The 18,360-nt window shown below is 36.9% G+C and overlaps 2 protein-coding genes across 2 annotated transcripts in view; both read right to left on the bottom strand.

The window, feature by feature from the left end:
- Window positions 1-1,274: 1,274 nt before the first annotated feature.
- LOC139983143 (WAP, Kazal, immunoglobulin, Kunitz and NTR domain-containing protein 2-like) overlaps window positions 1,275-18,360 on the bottom strand; it is a 34,120-nt gene continuing 17,034 nt past the window's right edge. The window contains exons 5-11 of the mRNA XM_071996520.1: window positions 10,430-10,603; window positions 8,725-8,847; window positions 7,231-7,396; window positions 6,084-6,364; window positions 5,005-5,079; window positions 3,880-4,071; window positions 1,275-2,776 (exon numbers count right to left, since the gene is read on the bottom strand). Coding sequence (XP_071852621.1) covers window positions 2,439-2,776; window positions 3,880-4,071; window positions 5,005-5,079; window positions 6,084-6,364; window positions 7,231-7,396; window positions 8,725-8,847; window positions 10,430-10,603 — 1,349 coding nt within the window. The 3' untranslated portion in view covers window positions 1,275-2,438. The remainder of the gene's footprint in view (window positions 2,777-3,879; window positions 4,072-5,004; window positions 5,080-6,083; window positions 6,365-7,230; window positions 7,397-8,724; window positions 8,848-10,429; window positions 10,604-18,360) is intronic.
- LOC139983148 (dnaJ homolog subfamily C member 25-like) overlaps window positions 7,701-18,360 on the bottom strand; it is a 376,890-nt gene continuing 366,230 nt past the window's right edge. The window contains exon 11 of the mRNA XM_071996529.1: window positions 7,701-7,712. The gene's annotated coding sequence lies outside the window, so the exon portion shown is untranslated. The remainder of the gene's footprint in view (window positions 7,713-18,360) is intronic.

Below are 18,360 nucleotides of genomic sequence, written 5' to 3'. Positions count from 1 at the left end.
CTGCGCAGCCGATTCACACAGAGAACTACTGTACATTTTAAAGTTTTGTACCACAGTAAATACTGGATCGTGCTGACAAATCTGATAAATCGGTAGCATGTGCTATAAGGATTACAGTAAGAACTGAGAATATGTGTAATCCCAACAAATCCCAACAACTTGATTTGTTGGGATTACACATATCCTCAGTTCTTACTGTAATCCTAATAGCACATGCTACCGATTTATAGCACGATCCGTTCTTACTGCGGTACAAAACTGTAAGATTTACAGTAGTAACTGTGTTCTCTGTGTGTATCGGGTGAACGGCGTCAAGTTATTTTGGTTGGGTTTTTGACATAATGCGCTTTGCCGATTGTATGCAATATAAAACTCATGCGTTAGTATGTAGTAAAAGCGTAGCTATGTTTGATTTTTACGGGGTTTATTGCGTTGTGGTTCAACGCACATCTGCTTTATTGACCTATGTTTGATATACATTTAGTACTAAAGATGTCCATTGTGTACTTTTGTTTAGAAAATGGATGTTATACTGTGTTAGAAAATGGGGAAACATATTTATGTAAGTTGAGACCCCATCTAAATATTTTGATTCCAACAATAGAAACTGTTTTTTAAAATTTTTTAAACACTGTTTTACCTGATACATAATAAATCAAAAAAAATAACAAAATTATCATAAGTTCCCATTTATAAAAGCGCCAATACCCGAGGAAGCTCAAATGCTCAATGGCGCTTGAGTATGAGTATACGAGCGCTTGAGTAAATGCAGTTCGTTACTCCAGGGGTGTGGGGGGGGCGGGAGGATCATAGTACGTTGGTACGTGACGTCACCGCATGGCAGATATTCGACAATAGTTTTTTACTTTATTTTTTTAATATTGTTGCTTTGATTTGTCTTTGAAATTTGATAAATTTTTGGAAATATGTTAAGTTGTCCAAGTTCTCTTTATTTAGACTCAGCAACTTGTTTGCGAGAAATACATGTTTCCTCAGTGAATACACGATTTTTACAATAAAAAGTTTTAAAAAATAAAAAATACAAGGAACAAAAATGTTGTCAGCTCAATTGCCATAGTAACGTCACTAACACACCTGTTGCCAGATGCATTATTAAAATCTAAAAAATGCTAAAGAAAAAGAACATTAAAAAAAATACAGTTCCAATAATGTTCTTAAGCAATGAACTTCCGCCAACAGAATGTGAGATGAGTTAAAAAAAAATAAAATATTGTTCAAGATATTTCCATCTAAATAAAGGAATGAGTCAATGATTTGATGTATTTCCATCGATCGAGAGTTTATTTTGATCAAGTCCATGTAAAATTAACAACGAAAAAGTCTTATACAATACTGTTTCAATTTTTGAATAATGCTCTATACACACATCATTTAACAAATAACAACAACAAAACAACTTTACACACATTTTCTACATTGAAATATGATATATTTTATAATTATGAATTGATCATAGGCCTACCTTCATGGCTACTAGTGACGGTCACGTGACAGTGAGCTTTATGAGCTTGTAAGCTTTATGAATTTTTTTTTATGAACCAAACTGATCGTGTGTTTATACATCAAGCAACCGATCATTCAAGCGATCATTCAATCTATCAAACATCCCAAATCAACCAATCAGTCAATCAATAAATCGATCGACTAACCAATCAATAAATCAATTTTCTGTTTCTTTTTCATTTTAATTTTTTGGTGTCCTTAAGAAGATGGTGGTGATTTTAATATTGTTTCTATTTTTCCTTGGAGGGGTTGGGGGGGGTTCGTTTTTGACCACAATAACACAAACACGAAAGCTCTCTTTTGACCATATTATGTAGTATGTAAGACTAACATCAGCACGTCCAATTATGACAAGACTAATGTATTTTAGTTATTACTAGTAACAAAGAGAACACTATATAAATGTTAGACTGATTTCGAAATTGCCTTTATCTACCATTTCAATGTTCTCTTGATATACACCTTCTTCCTGTATTTTGCTTCACCCTCACAAATGCAAATGCAAAAAACTATACAGTCTCGTGTTAGTATTTGCCTATAAATATGATAATTATATTGTAAAATGAAAAAAAAGAAAGAAAAGGAAGCAAAATTTAGTATAGACAGTAGAAACTTATACGTCGGAAGGAAGGAAACAAAAAAAAAGCAATTGAAATGTACAATTTTTTCAGATTTTTGTTGTTGTTTTTTGTGTGGAATTTCTTCCTTCCCTTTAGTTTATTTCTCACAAGTTTCTTTATAAATGCAACTTCATAATTTCCTGCAAAAAAAAAAGAATAGTAAAGACGCTATGAGATGATATTTTTCAGCTGGTTTATTGTGCCTACACAATTTACTTTCAAGCGAGCCTATATGGTTATGATGATCGCACTCTGTTGTTGTTTTTTATACGTTTTGACATTTTTAAAATGTTCTCACTGTTTCCTTTTAATCCTCGTTCTTAACATTTTCGTTGTTTTTCGCTGATAAACTGGTAATGCCATCGGTTTGACGATGAACCGGTTGGCATCTAGTTCACGTTCCACGTTGACAACATCATCGACACCCAGTTGTCTTCGTTCTACATTAGCGCCCTCCCTTCTGGCTCCTCCTCCCCGCGGTCCTTGAAGAGAGTTCTCCTCATTGCCGTTACAACGTATCGATGTCCTGATTCGAGCGTTACGTTTCCCGTTGCTAGGGCTGACGTAGCTGTTGTCGTCAAGGATAGCGCGCCCGTGTTCATCAATACGACCCATGAAGATGAAGGACTCATCTAAGTAAGGAAGGTAAGATCGTCAAGAATATAAATTATGCGAGAATGAACCACTCAAGACCTTTCCGAAATAAGAATGTCTTGAGCAACACAGGTTCAAAAAGTGTTCCAAACTATCGAACACGGGAGGGAATTCCTTAAAGGTAGTCAGTCACTAAAGGCCCCATATTATAGCACGCTATAATTGCTAGAAGTTTTTTAAAAAGTACTTTACTGGAGGTCTTTACTCTCCAAATTGTTCTAAGACATTGTTAAGGACCACACAAGATGACTGAATGTCCCAGTTTGGAAAATTTCCTCCTCGGAGGTTATAATAAAAACATTTTAAGAATTTTGACCAATTTGAATATCTAGCATATTTGGGGCCAATACAGCATACCTTTAAGGGCCCAGTGTTTATTTAATGACCGGTTGTAACTTAGCATACGAAAAGAAAAACAGTTCGTCCCATTTAATGTAATACACAGACCGCAACGAAACAGTCGCTACTTCGAGAGACAAACACATTTGATTTCATCCTTGATCACGTCATGGATGAGGCACAAAGAATAGAACCAAACTAATCGTTCCTATAATCCTAGGGGTATTTCATGTAAAAAGTAGCAAATATTTGTATGAAGAAAATTGTACTGTATCGTATATAGGAATTCACAGACATAACGGCATTTTCCCTTAAGGTTCGTATTACGGTACTGTAATACCAGGTTAACTTTAGTAATTACTACATCATTTCTAGCAGACGACAGTTCGATGAGATTAACTCAAGGACTAGAGAGGGGGATCGGAGGGGGATCGGAAGGGGGGGGGGTGGGTAGAGAGAAAGCGAAAGAAGCAAGAAAGAGATAGAGCACGTTTTCCAATTTTAAATCAAATACTGTTTCGCTTATTGTAATCCAAATTTTGTGTAATTTTGTCATCAAGGTTAGCGATGTGGGTTTTTTTTGGGGGGGGGGGGGTGGGGGGCCTGACTCGATCATGAGAACGTAAAATAATGGAATTCGAACCTACAATTGGATGACGTCACTAGACTAAATGACGATAACCTCCCACTGGTAACCATGGTTACACTGGAGAAGTTCACAAGGAGCAATAATAGGGCTTACCGAACGTGAAGGATAAACAGTGGCATCCTCTTGGTGTCCTCGACATGTCCCTCACGATAGTGATGTTATATGCGTGGTCACCCAGACGAATGGGAAAGGCTTCCGGTGCTTTGTACAACTTTTGTAATTCAATAACAAGGAGGGCGCCATTTGCAGTGGAAGAAATCTCTTGTCTTATTCTTCCAATGATAACTACAAACAGATAAAACAGGAAACAGTTAGATGAAAAGAAGATCAAATAAGGTTCGGAGCTGCTTCAAACGTACCGTGGTATAGGCAGCAGTTAGGGTCAATATTTTCCGAAAAGGGGACAATGTTGGGCCGGGGAGATACATTTAGATATTTTGCTCAATGAAATAGAAAAAAAAACACCTTGCTAAGTTGACTTTGTAGAAAGAATCAGCTTGTCAGATGCTGCTTTTCCTGTGGTTAACAAATCTGTAGTGGATATCAGTTTAGAGTATCCCAATAGATTTACACTTTTTTTACACTTTTTACACTTTTCACACTTTTTACACCATTACACTTTTCACACTCTTTACGCTTTTTACACTTTTTACACTTTTTTCACTTTTTTCACTTTTTACACTTTTTACACTTTTTTATCCAACCATTCAAACTCTACAGAATAATGTAGTCACAAATTACAATTTTAAGAAACATATCCGTTCACATTTCATGAACATTGTTTTTATCATAATAGAAAAAGTAAAAATGGCAAAATGGCAAGTTGACTAGTTGTAAGTACACAGAAAAAATGCGCAAGAGGTATTGGTTGTCTCTTCATTTTTCCTATAAAGAGATGAATGATTTTCCATAGTCCAATATTGTGAGTTTAAATAACTCAAATTATTGTTGCAAATATTTGTTCGACGATTTCAGAGATAATTTAGTAACATATAGTCCACCCATACTCATATTCCTGCCACCAAGTCTGTGGTTTTTTAATGCCCCCATTTCCCCCCCCCCCCCCCCAATAAAACGGTCAAGTCATTATCCAAATCGGACACTTCAGTACCAGACCATATTTGGGTGTCATTTCTCACGGTGAAATTTTTGACAATGCAAGTTATAGCCTCTCTATTCTCTCGACTTGTTCATTCAAAACTATTATTTCAAACTTACCAAAGTCACTTCTGCAATAACTGGATTTCAACTTCGGTCGAACACATTCGCAGTTGGTTTTCTTAGCTTCTCTGTCTGTGTGTACAATAAAGTATTTAAAATTTGAAAAGATACAAAAGCTGAAGAAATTGTATATGGAAATCCGCCCTTTAGTAAGACACGTTAATTTTTTGCCACTGGCCATTTCTGCACAATTCAAAGTTATTAGTCTGGAACATTAGCATGTGTTTTACGTAATCAATTCACCAAGCCTAGCCTAGTTTACATCAATCCAGCAAATTACTCTACCCATGGACGTAGATAGCTTTTTCTGAGGTGTTGTTAGGAGGGGGTGGGGAGGGGAGGAAACTAGTCGGATCAATCAAAGATGACGTCACATGGGCAGCAGAATGACGTCATACTAAAGCATATTCTTCGCTGTTATCAATACCATGATATCTGGATATGGTCACACCAGTTTCATGTATTCTAATAAATGGCACCAAGAGCCTCTGTCACATCAACAGTATTCCTGAGACATTGGGCGATATTGCCAGTACTGAATATTTTCCGACCTATTTTTTTTTTCTTACACGTTAAGTGATTCTAACGATGGTTATTTATTTTTTGTATTACAAGCCTGAAAAAGTGGGGGGGGGGGGGTTATATTACGTGTTACGTCCACCACAGCTCAAAAAGTGGGCAGCATGTCCCCCGTCCCCCACGGGTTCTACGCCCATGATCGAAAAAAGTGTTTTAAAAATACATAAGAAGAAAACTGTGATATTGTATCGCTAAGATGGAATACTTCATGTAGAGTCTGTATCTATCCTCCAAGGTGATCTCCATCATAAACCAAAGTGCCGAAATATATAGACACACACAAAATGAACCCCTTTTAATTTGTTTATATTGTATGGCTCAAAATGATTTCATTTTTAGACTCGGGTCAGGTTTTCAACCATAGTGTGTCAAGGAAACATTAAAATTATGAAACATGGAATAATTAATTTTTCTAATAGCTATTTTATATATGATTATAGACAGCTCGATGCTTTATTCTGCGTCTTCTTTTAATAACGTTGGCCAATGCAATTTACCTTGGCAAGTATACCCGCATTCTTCTCTCGTTCCAAAGTTGTTCCCATTAGCACCGCAGCCTCCGTACACAAATTGTACGCATTCGCCGGTATCTTCCTGATAAGCCCATCGCCGCAAATGTGCCCGACACCGTCCTGTTGCGATCGGATGCTTACAAGGGTCAACCGGAAGATTAGGACAGGCTCGACTACATTGCTCATACGTAGCGAATCTGTTACTATTTCCCCCGCAGCCTCCGTATACGAATGGCTCGCATCTCTGGGACTGCATGTTGTAAAACCTACGAGATTATAGAAGGGATGAGAACAAAAAATATCAAGATTTTAAAGTCTACTACGTGTGTGTGTGTATGTATGTATGTATGTATATTAGATCCTCCTGCAAGCAGGAACTCGCGAAGAAGCCTCATTGGCTTATCAAAGCCGCAAGCTGACCGAAGTCAGTCTCTTACATTCATATTTAACGTCCATGATCATGAATTGTCAATTGTCAACAACTCTGTAACTGGACGACATACATTAATCTGGGAGTGACTTGAACCGGGGACCTTATGATTGAAAGGCACCAGCGTGCGAAAGGCACCTACTTCTGAAGATGTAGAGATGAAATATGATATTTTAATGTTTTAAAGCTAAGACATCACTATTGTTGATACTGGTAAAGGCCTACTCGGAATTATATACATAACTTCACTGGTATTTACTCATAGGGAGGGCGTATATAGGCTTGACTGATCAAGTGAATTCATATCAGTAAATGAAGGAAAATTTTTGATAATCCGTCGAAATTATCTTTTTTTTTGGGGGGGGTGGGGGCATATGATTTGAAAGAGACAGACTGTGAAGAGCATCTTGTGGTGAGGAAATATAAACAAGTGCTATGGCCGAGTGGATAAGGGGAGTGGCATTAGATGGAATTAAAGCTAACATCCTACATGCTCTACGTTCAAGTCATAACAGACAATAAAGTATGGTGGGTCTTCCATCTAGGAGAAATCCACACTGTTTTAATCTGATAATTTCTCATATATTCCCCGTAGTTCCCATCTTTTATTACAATCGCTTCATTATGTTCCATCAGCACCAGCACCACCCCTCCTCCCCTCCCTGTCCCGTCCATTCTACCTCTCTTCCTTTAAATTCATACCATTTCACTTCCTGGCGGAAACAATGTCCTCTGTGAAGTATTTCAACACACGCTTCATTAGGGGGTGCCATCTCCATAGGCAACGGTGTAGTAGTTATCTCAGTAACCAACTCTTGATCACGTAATTCTAGAGTAGTCTGCGACTGCGTAGTAGGACTTTCTTGAGCTGAAATTTAGGAAATGCATAACCATGGCACTACATTACAAAGGTGTTGCCAATGTACTTCCCTGCATTCTACAATAATATATAAATACGGCTTCATACTTAAATACTACAATACTACATAGGCTATATACATACCACTACATACTGTTATATTATGTGCACATCACTGCATACTACCATAATATGTACATACATACTTAAATACTACAATACTAAATATATACATAACACTACATACTATAATACATAACGCTAGGTAAACATCACTGCATACTACAATACTTTATATATACTACTTTATATATACTACTACTATATAACTACAAACTTAGATATTACAATACTACTTAGACTCTTACCACTACGTATTGCAAAAGTAAATACATACCACTACAAACATACATACAATACCCCACACAAAACTCCATATACTGCAATAAAATACTACTAGTAAATACATACCACTACATACATACAAACATACATACAACACCACACACAAAACTCCATATACTGCAATAAAATACTACTAGTAAATATATACCACTACATACATACAAACATACATACAATACCCCACACAAAACTCCATATACTGCAATAAAATACTACTAGTAAATACATACCACTACAAACATACATACAATACCCCACACAAAACTCCATATACTGCAATAAAATACTACTAGTAAATACATACCACTACATACATACAAACATACATACAATACCCCACACAAAACTCCATATACTGCAATAAAATACTACTAGTAAATACATACCACTACATACATACAAACATACATACAATACCCCACACAAAACTCCATATACTGCAATAAAATACTACTAGTAAATACATACCACTACATACATACAAACATACATACAATACCCCACACAAAACTCCATATACTACAATAAAATACTACTAGTAAATACATACCACTAGATACAAACATACATACAACACCACACACAAAACTCCATATACTGCAATAAAATACTACTAGTAAATACATACCACTACATACATACAAACATACATACAATACCCCACACAAAACTCCATATACTGCAATAAAATACTACTAGTAAATACATACCACTACATACATACAAACATACATACAATACCCCACACAAAACTCCATATACTGCAATAAAATACTACTAGTAAATACATACCACTACATACAAGCATACATACAACACCACACACAAAATTCCATATACTACAATATAATACCAACTAGCCTAAATACCCCTATCAACATTGTACGACATTTAACTAACTCCATTTTGTTTTCCACATGACATTACCTTACCGTTTACGATTAGTTGGTGTGAAACTGTAGATCCTCCTAATCTGCTGGTTGCCATACAAATATATCCACCAGCATCTTCTTGGCGGACGGAGGTGATCGTGAGAACCTTACCATCTAACGAAACTGGTAATCAAAATGATGATAAAGAAGAATAGAAGAGTATTCATTTAGGAATTACAACACCCCACCCCCCCCCCCCCACCCCACCCCGTTTTAGTACTGAATGTGGTAGACATAATGCGCGGTTGCCTTCTTCAGAAGACATGTCGATTCAATAAGACTTGGGCGTTTAGGGATGCTGAATTTACTAATGAAGCGAAGCTACTTATTCACATGACCAATATTAGGAGTGTTAGCTTAGTGAATTTACTAAGAAGCGAAGCTACTTATTCACATGATCAATATTAGGAGTGTTAGCTCAGTGGTTAACGCCGGTGCCTTCCAATCATAAGGTCCCCGGTTCGAGTCACTCCAAGATTAATGTATGTCGTCCAGTTACAGAGTTGTTGACAATTGACAATTCATAATCATGGACGTTATATCTTAATGTAAGAGACTGACTTCGGTCAGCTTGCGGCTTTGATAAGCCAATAATGGCTTCTTCGCGAGTTCCTGCTTGCAGGAGGATCTCAAATACATACAAATACATCCATAGTACTATTATTCATTAACAGTAATGACAACAGTGACGATAACGTTATAACAGTAAATCTAAATTTGTTACAATGACTAGTAAATATCGACAGTCTTAATAAACTAAAGTGATCTGTCCGATGTAGCATTCAACTCTTATAGTATCCCTTGAATGTGTATTCTACAAGAACTAATGTCATGACCACTTTGCTGTTGAAGCACCCGATACACACAGAGAGCAGTTACTACTGTAAATCTTAAAGTTTTGTACCAAAATGAAAACTGAATCGTGCTATAAATCGGTAGCATGTGCTATTAGGATTACAATAAGAACTGAGGATATGTGTAATCCCAACACACTTAGTTGTTGGGATTTGCGTAGCCTATATGAGGACTGTACACAATATGTACATAGAAACGAGAAGCAGACGGCATGATTCGTTGCCCCTTGGCAACCCCATTTTGTTAGCAGGTTTTGCACGTAAACAAGCGCGTAACATGATAGCAGGGACCGCCGTACGCAATCTACAAGACTGAGAGTAAATGTTCGAATCGTAGCCAGGGTCCATACAGATCACACACAAGGGCGTAGGAACCGGGGTGTTGAAGTGTGCTATATTGCACCAAATTGCATCTGAGGCCACCTGGAAATGCAAAAAATTCCAAAGGGGAGGGGGTCGGCCCCTCCTCTTAGACCCCTCCCCCAGGCCGACCATCAGTCTTCAGCCCCCCACTCAAAAGTACCTTCCTACGCCACTGATCACACATTCTATGAAACAGAGAAAGTAAATCCCAAACATGATGATCATCAAAAACCTATAAGCAATTAATCTCGAATTTACCGTAAATGTCCTTAAGCGATGTGTTCTGTTGTCTACGAAACTCTGATCACTTCGAACTGACAACGGCTTAAATAATATGTTAGTAGCACATGGGGCAGGTCACATGACCTTCCACCCTTGGTACGTTTTCCTACTGTGTAGCTATAGTCTTCCAGATTATGTGTTATTTCGATGGTTTAAGTAATTTATAGTAAAGCTAAAGAAAGGAAACATCCCTTTTATTTACTTACCACCGATGTTGCCGACAGCTTTTCCTGGCATTATAACTGTAAAGTGGACTCTAGGCGACATAACGGACCAAGCATACCATACTGGAGAATCGCTGGCTGCGTCACAGAAAAACCTCACGTCTTGGTATTCATCCGCCGTAAGAACGGTGTCCCCTAACAACATTGATGGTGAGCCTGGTGAACAGCGAGACAGCAGTCAGAGAGAGAGAGTAGATGGAAAAAGAAATATGATGAATTATTAATTTTCCAATAATGCGATTAAGTTATCGGTCCATCTGTTGTTCATTGACTTGTGTTTCTCCCGTCTGTTTTCGATTCCGTCCGTCTCTGAAGAATATTATCATGGTAGAACTGGTCGTATATGAGTGTTATATACATAGCCGTGAATGAGATAACACACATAAAAACCAAGATACTGTGAAATCGAGAGTACACAATCCTCCATAATCAGCATGCGTGTAATCTCAGGTTCATGAAGCAAAACGAAGTTGATTTGCTTCATGCATGGCATTTTGTGTTTGTCATCAAAACAATCCAGCTGAAAACGTCTGTCGGAATTGAATTAACATACCTTCACTTTTTTTTGCATATCATTACTTATAAGCTAAAACAATTATATTAAGTAACGTTAGCAACTACATGTTTTGTGGACCGTTTAACTTCAAACATGTCTGTTTTTTTTTCCCGGTATAGGATGCCATATTTGCGAAATAAAATATTCTTAGGAGTACGTGCATGGTATCACAACTATATTGGCGCTCGAGTACAGAACATCTCCAGTGTAGTATCTGCGGTCTTATAATAATAATACATCGTCTGCAATTCTGTTCATTGACAAACCCGAACTGACATAATGAACTTTGCCATCGTTTCTGTATCATTTCCTTAATAAACTGAAATCATTATTATTTTTTATTCATCTTCCTCAAACAGGAAGAGTGAACCCTGGTAAGGACCAAGATTCAAGAAAAGAAATGAACACATTGCTCAGTAATCTACAGAACATTTATGTTTTTGCTTGAAATTTAATCCTAATCGAGTTTTTGATCCACTTCCTTCTCAAAACAGTTTTAATAATGAGTCAATGTTGATATTTTGCACGCAGGGCAATATCTTCCTTCCTGTATGAATTTCGTGACTTTGCGGCAAAGTGAAACTAATAATGGAAAATTAGCGGTTTTATTCCGCCATATCATAGCGTTACATATATACAACACGGGTCTCATCCAATCACTATATTTTCTCAGTATATCATTGCTAACGAAGAGGCGAACGTTTTGAGAGCAGTGAAAGTTGAAATGTTAAGAATAATCATAATGTTAGAAATAGATACACGAAACCAAATATGATAATTGATTTAAAAAACACATTTAAACAAATTTACCCCCGTTTTGTTCTATCTTCCAAAGTTATTTCCAAATTTCGATGTTCTGTAAAAGGATGACCTTGGGCACAAAATTAATTATGATCGATTGTGTACATTGCTAAAAAAAACTCCTATTAGCTCAAGTACTCATTTTAGAAACCCATTTTTTCTTTTTTTTTCTTGAGGGGGGGGGGGTGGGGGAGGCGAAATGACGTTTTAAATTGGTAACGTTTATGAAATTAAGTGACCAGATGCAACACAAACTGCGATGCGAAAACTTGTTTGCAATGTAGTACACATGTTGTCGAATGTTGAGTCCAAAGATGTTCTCAAAGATGTACTCAAATGATGTTAACATAACTCGTTTTGATTGAGCTATTACAATTGATAAAACAATGGATATAACATTTAAATTCAGGCCTGCACGAAGATATCGACGTCATCATCAATTTAGCCTTAAAGGAGTATTCCATAAATTATGACTTTTTTTTACATTCTCTTTGACAATAACATACCAAGACTAAATTCCACCTAACCTCATCCTTTAAGAGATATTTGCAAAGAAGGTTACTAAGTAATTAAAACAGAATTTTTTAATAATCATATCTGCTCTGTCGACCAAACTGTACCAGGATCGATACAATAAGAGTAAGTATAGAACGTATGCAGTGCGAGAGAAACTGTTATGTCTTACCATTCGATTTTGTTGGGACGAAGACTTTGCTTTATGATAGCACAACAAATGTGTAGCAATCGGTAACTATAAGCAACCAGTAGTTTAACGTGGCCGCAAAAAAATATCGTACTGGCTAAAGGCTATCCGAGTCTATTATAGAGGGTGAGTTACTCACACTGTCCGGTCTAATATGAGACAATTTACCGCTAACACAAAGCAATACGACGGAAATTTCCTCGCTTTAATGGATTTTTAAGTCCAATATTATTTCAGCTGTATATAGGACTGTGTGAGAGTGAGTGACAGTTTGCTGTTTAAGTTAACGTGAGTTTGATTAGCTCTGCACATCCCTAGCAACCAATTACACCTCACACTTTGTTTGACCTCTAGGTATGTCACGTTGTTTATTGGTATATACGCTTAACTCTTTTCCATATTGTGTTGAATCACGTTTCAAAGCGAAAGTAAAACAGTCTTTGGGAAATAAAAGTTACTCATTGCCAAAACGGGAAGTCACATAGACCAAACCACAAGTCTTACAAAGATTCGATTAAAAAAGAGAGGAAAAATTAACTGATAGATAAGGGAGGTTTATTTCTTCCCAGACAATCGTGGCCGTGGAACTTTCTTTATCGGTAACTATGTTTTGAAAGATCATGTTTAATGATAATCAAGAATGGTATTCGAACACCTGACCTTGTAGGTAAAGGAATAATGTAACATTGCCAATGCCTATTGTATTTAATGGATCCGCGTAGACCTAGACAATATGTTTAATCTAACGTTGACCTCTGTTCAACAGTATGAAGAATAAACCTCATGTTATGTAAGGGACGATAAGGCTGTAAATATCAGAATGACTTTCTCCACTAATTTGAAGAACATAATGAGGGATTACTAGAGATACCAGTTCCATTTCAATGGATTTATTATAACGAAATCAGCTTGGGCAGTACGTAATTTAATATGACGTGAAACAGGGTACGTATAAGATATACATATTGCATGAATAGAAAAATATATATATTTGGGGAGGGCAAAGATATATCGTAATCAATGCAATGAATTGGAAACGAGTAAGAAATGGGGAGGGAAGGAAAACGAGACACTGAGATAAATAAAAGAAGCACACTTTAAGAGCATTGAGACGAGTTTATCCTTCAATTGTGTTGTCCATTCTACCATCTTCAATCTCAATTCCAGTCTTCTCTTACAGTCAAACTTGACAACCCCTAAATCTTGAACTGTTAGTGGATGAAGCGTACTTTGCGGTACAGTACACAGTCTGTTAGTGAGGTGTTTATCAATCTCATACAGTGACCTGGTCCATGCTTTGACCTGACCCCTAAACAGAAATACCGGACTTCACTTTCGCCATGCTGTGTCTACATGTAGCGTATACGTAATATGTAGTTATATCTCATTTAGCCATCAACGTAGTTGCAAATACTTTCAAATATTTGCAATAAGACGATTGTCACTTTTATACACTGAAAAGAAGAATTATCAACAAAAACAAGAAATTACACAGATAAAAACAGTGAAATTAAATGTTGACTATCAACCAGTGTATTTCATTAAAAAACAACACACTCAATAAATTACAACAATGATTATACAGAGGTAAAAATATGAAACGTTAAGATCGTAACTTGTAGCTATGTAATGTACACTTGTATCAACATTATTTTCCAGTATTGTCAATTGGGAAGGCTAACATCAGTGAAACCAGCAGATTTAACAAGACGAACACATATGTTGTTCACTAGACACATTTTTGTGTAACTTTTTGTCTTAAATTCTTTAATTGAAGCATGTAGTCACAAATGTGGTGGCCTGTCATAATTTAGTGATGAAATTATACACATTCCCACAGACATATGTAACACAACAAGGAATAATTCATTTCAAGGGATCAGTACACCCTGAAAGATATGTATTTATGAAATAATGACATCAAAGATGAACTCCACTTAAATTGTTCAATTCTGACTTGATAGCAAGAAATTTGCTAAATGATGAAATCGTAATTTAAAAATATATTACAATAAATAGCAAAGCTTTCAGCTGGGTCTGGTGCACCCTTCACAGTCGATCAAAAGGCACAAAACTAAAATATGTTATAACTTATTTGAGTAAGTACAGGAGACGGAGGTTCACTTCGAAGGCACCAAACTCAATTTTGTATTAGGTTATTTGCATTAATTAATACTTTTAAAAAGTTAATATGTTGTATTTGTTTTCAGAAAAAGTTCAGATGACCATTTTTTCAATATTATCTTGTGTAGGTGATTTTCATTAAAATATCAGAAAATGCTTAAATGCAATAAATTGGAAGTATTTGCAACCACGTTCATCGCAAAGTCAACTGTTCCTAAATAACACATACTCCATATTACAAGCGTCATAGCTAAAGCCTTATTCTTGTTTAACTTATTCCGATCATAATGTGTTACATTCAGTGGCGTCGCCAAGGGGGGGGGGGGGCAGGGGGCACGTGCCCCCTGGAAAACCTAGTGCCCCCGAGTGCCCCCCCCCCATCTGAGATTTGGGTTGGTAAAAAAATATATATATATTTTGTTATATTCAACTCCCATCATCTGAGTTGGTTTTTCATAAGGACAAAGAAGCACAGTAATTCGTATTTTCTTCAAATGAGGTGCGAAAAAATGAAAAAGTTTATCCTTGACCGTCGGATTGCATGGTGAGATCCCTGATAGGAACCAATAACGATGCTGGAAACTGTTACATCTTAATAGATAATGGGAGAAAACGAGAAGGACAAGAAAGGAGTCGGGGGTCATGCACACATTAATTCAACAAATGTAGGTTCTATTGATAGGGTTAGGCATAATATCGACAGCATGTGGTTCATATCCTCTGCAAAATTCTGCGCGTTGTTAAAATCATTACCCCAAAAATAGCAATTTCTGGAGATATCTTCAGATCGAATTTAGCATCAAATGTGGCACCATTTTGCATCTAGCCCATCCTCCGTATGCGAACATTTTCCAAAGGGGAGGGGGGCACCGCCTCCCCTTAGACCCCTCCCCCAGGACGGCGATCCGTATCCACCTAAGTGCCCCCCATCAAATGCTGGTGCCCCCCTGTGCCCCCCCCCCCAGACTGAAAAGTCTGGTGACGCCACTGGTTACATTGTATAGTCATTATTCTCTCCATTAGCGCATTACTACCACACTTATGCTGAAAGAACCCGTTGGGTTCTATCTCTGTAGTCTTTCGTTTTTCATATTTCTAGAAAAGTTACTGAATCTCAGTAAGTTCATTTATTACCGTAGTATCTACCTGAAGGGATCATCTTCCAGCAAAACATTTGCCTCGACATTAAATCCAATATGTCACAGGTGTTGGTTTGTTTCTCTTTGCTTACTCTTTAAATATAACTGCTTCTTACTCACTAAAGTGATTCCCGTGTTTCAGATTGCATTGTTTTGTTTTTTGTTGTTTTTTGTTGTCTTAGTTTTGTTTTTGATTTTTGATACTTAAAAAGAGAAACAAACCCAACCGTCATTATTAAAATGTCAAGTGACCTATATGCTTTTCCTTTGCCTAACACACTAATTCAATATAGACTTTTCCAAGTAGGTTGTGAATTAGTATGACTGCAAGGGCTTTATTTACTATGGGATTGTTTACGTTGCAAATACATGACTGTAGTTATATAATCGTAAAGTATAGGTTAAACGGAAACCATTGAAAGTACAGATAGCTAATTCGGGGCTGTTTTCTCATCTGGGATTCGTTCAAGCACGCAATACAAGATAGCTCAACTTCATTGAGAACTCTAAAACACGTGACTTATACTACACTATATATGTTAGTAAGCCACGCGAAATCAACCTTGCTATATATCATTGTAAAGTTATTACACGACCGGTTTGTATCTACTGTCAAAGGTTAACAGCCTGAGTACAATTTCCACCTACGCCAAACAAAACAGACTTTTAGGCTGCTTGTTGATATACTTTTATACTTTATGTTTATGTTTCTATTTATGTTATATATTATACGTATATTATACTTGTACTTTTACACTTATATATTTGGCAACAAATACTATGTTTGATATTCATTTTTTTAGAGATGGTTGACCCGTATTGATTGAAGACAATGCTAGGCAACCAGTTATATTTTTTGAAAACATGTACAATGACAGCTAGTTCCTTGAAAAGAATAAATCCTGTAAAGGGGCTTTCGACCTTATGTTGGTCCTTCTTGCCAAATTCAGGTTACTGCATTAGTTACAAAACCTATAAGCTAGTCCTTAATTAGAGGGGAACCAATAATGTAAGAAGGGAAGCCAACAATTTAAGGAGGGGCATTAATACCCATGCCCTCGTGAAGTGTTTGCACATACGGCGGTAGCTCAAGATGGTGGGAGGGGCACGCCTCACCACCCCCCCCCCCCCATCCCTCCACAAACACTTCGAACCTGACTATCAGTCTGAATTTAATATAAAAACAAATATTGATGTCTTTTATTTTACACAAAAAAAAGAAATATTTGTAAGACAACTTATGGAAGTAAAGTTAAAGCACAGATTGTTTTTAATTTGATGACAAAAGAAGAATATATTTCGCTGAATTTCTGTTCAGTGTTTTAGGACTATAGACCATGTTCCTGCTTGATTCAGATATGGAAATATATTACCCAAATTCAAACCCAAACTCTCACACTCAAATCCAAACCCAAACCCAAACTCAACTCAACTCAACTCAACTCAACTCAAACTCAAACCCAAACCCAACCTCAAACTCAAACCCAAACTTAAATTCAAACTCAAACTCAAACTCAAACCCAAACTTAAACTCAAACCCAAACTCAAATTCAAACCCAAACTCAAATTCAAACCCAAACTCAAACTCAACCCCAAACTCAAACCCAAACTCAAGCCCAAACTCAAACTCAAACTTTTTAAATTCAAAGTGTCAGTGCCGACGGTCATAACTTAAGTTTGACTGTAGAGTTTATCTATGATATATCTACGTGTCATGATATTCTTGACAGAGTCAGCCCAATGACTTCCGTAACTATTATTCAGAATAGCCTATAGTATTACATTGCTTTCTTACATCCTTATCAAGTTGTATTGTAACTACTACAGACCTACGACAAGGTCGATGTCTTAATCTTTCACCAATTACAATGCACAAACCAGATAGACATCGCGCCAAGAGCGTAACCACGTACACTTCTAGTGCATTAACCCCACCCCCCCCCCTCCCCAACCTATCCAAAGCCCCGCCGAATAAAATAATCAATGGTGATTTTCCCCGCCATCACCGTCACCATCGTAAACACCGCCCCTATTCCCTTCCCCCTTTTAACAAACACACAGAGATAGACAGAATATTACCAAATACCTGTTGCATAGTGCACAAGTATACACCATGAAGGTACGGCACAACCTAACCAGTTGAAAACTCTTCAGTGTTGTTTCAAAAGGATGGAACCCATTCCCTTTAACCCTTCACGCTCTAAGGTTAACCCTGTCCGCTACTCTTGATTATGTCTTCATTTTTCTCTGTTTTCTGTTTTCTTTCTTTCTTGTTTTCTTGTTTTTTTTGTTTGTTTTTTTTATTGTTGGTTATGACATCACCACATTACAAGTAAGTTCAACTCAACATGCAACCTTTCGGGGGTTTTTTCCTTCCCATTCTCTCCTTACGAGAAAAGGGATTGAAGGAAAAAAATTACCGTTCTGCCACATCCACCGAATATGCTCAGACGTATGCGTCACATTTTCTGGTTCATGGTTTTCTTAGTCAGCCACTGGTAGAAAAATTCGGTTCCTGTCAAGCCCAATATAGGGCGACTGATAAAGTACACTTCCTATTCACAACTATTATCATATTTATATCTACACC

Source organism: Apostichopus japonicus, chromosome 16 (assembly GCF_037975245.1).
Source record: "Apostichopus japonicus isolate 1M-3 chromosome 16, ASM3797524v1, whole genome shotgun sequence".
NCBI classification, from domain to species: domain Eukaryota; kingdom Metazoa; phylum Echinodermata; class Holothuroidea; order Aspidochirotida; family Stichopodidae; genus Apostichopus; species Apostichopus japonicus.
This window is presented reverse-complemented; position numbering and strand designations above follow the sequence as displayed.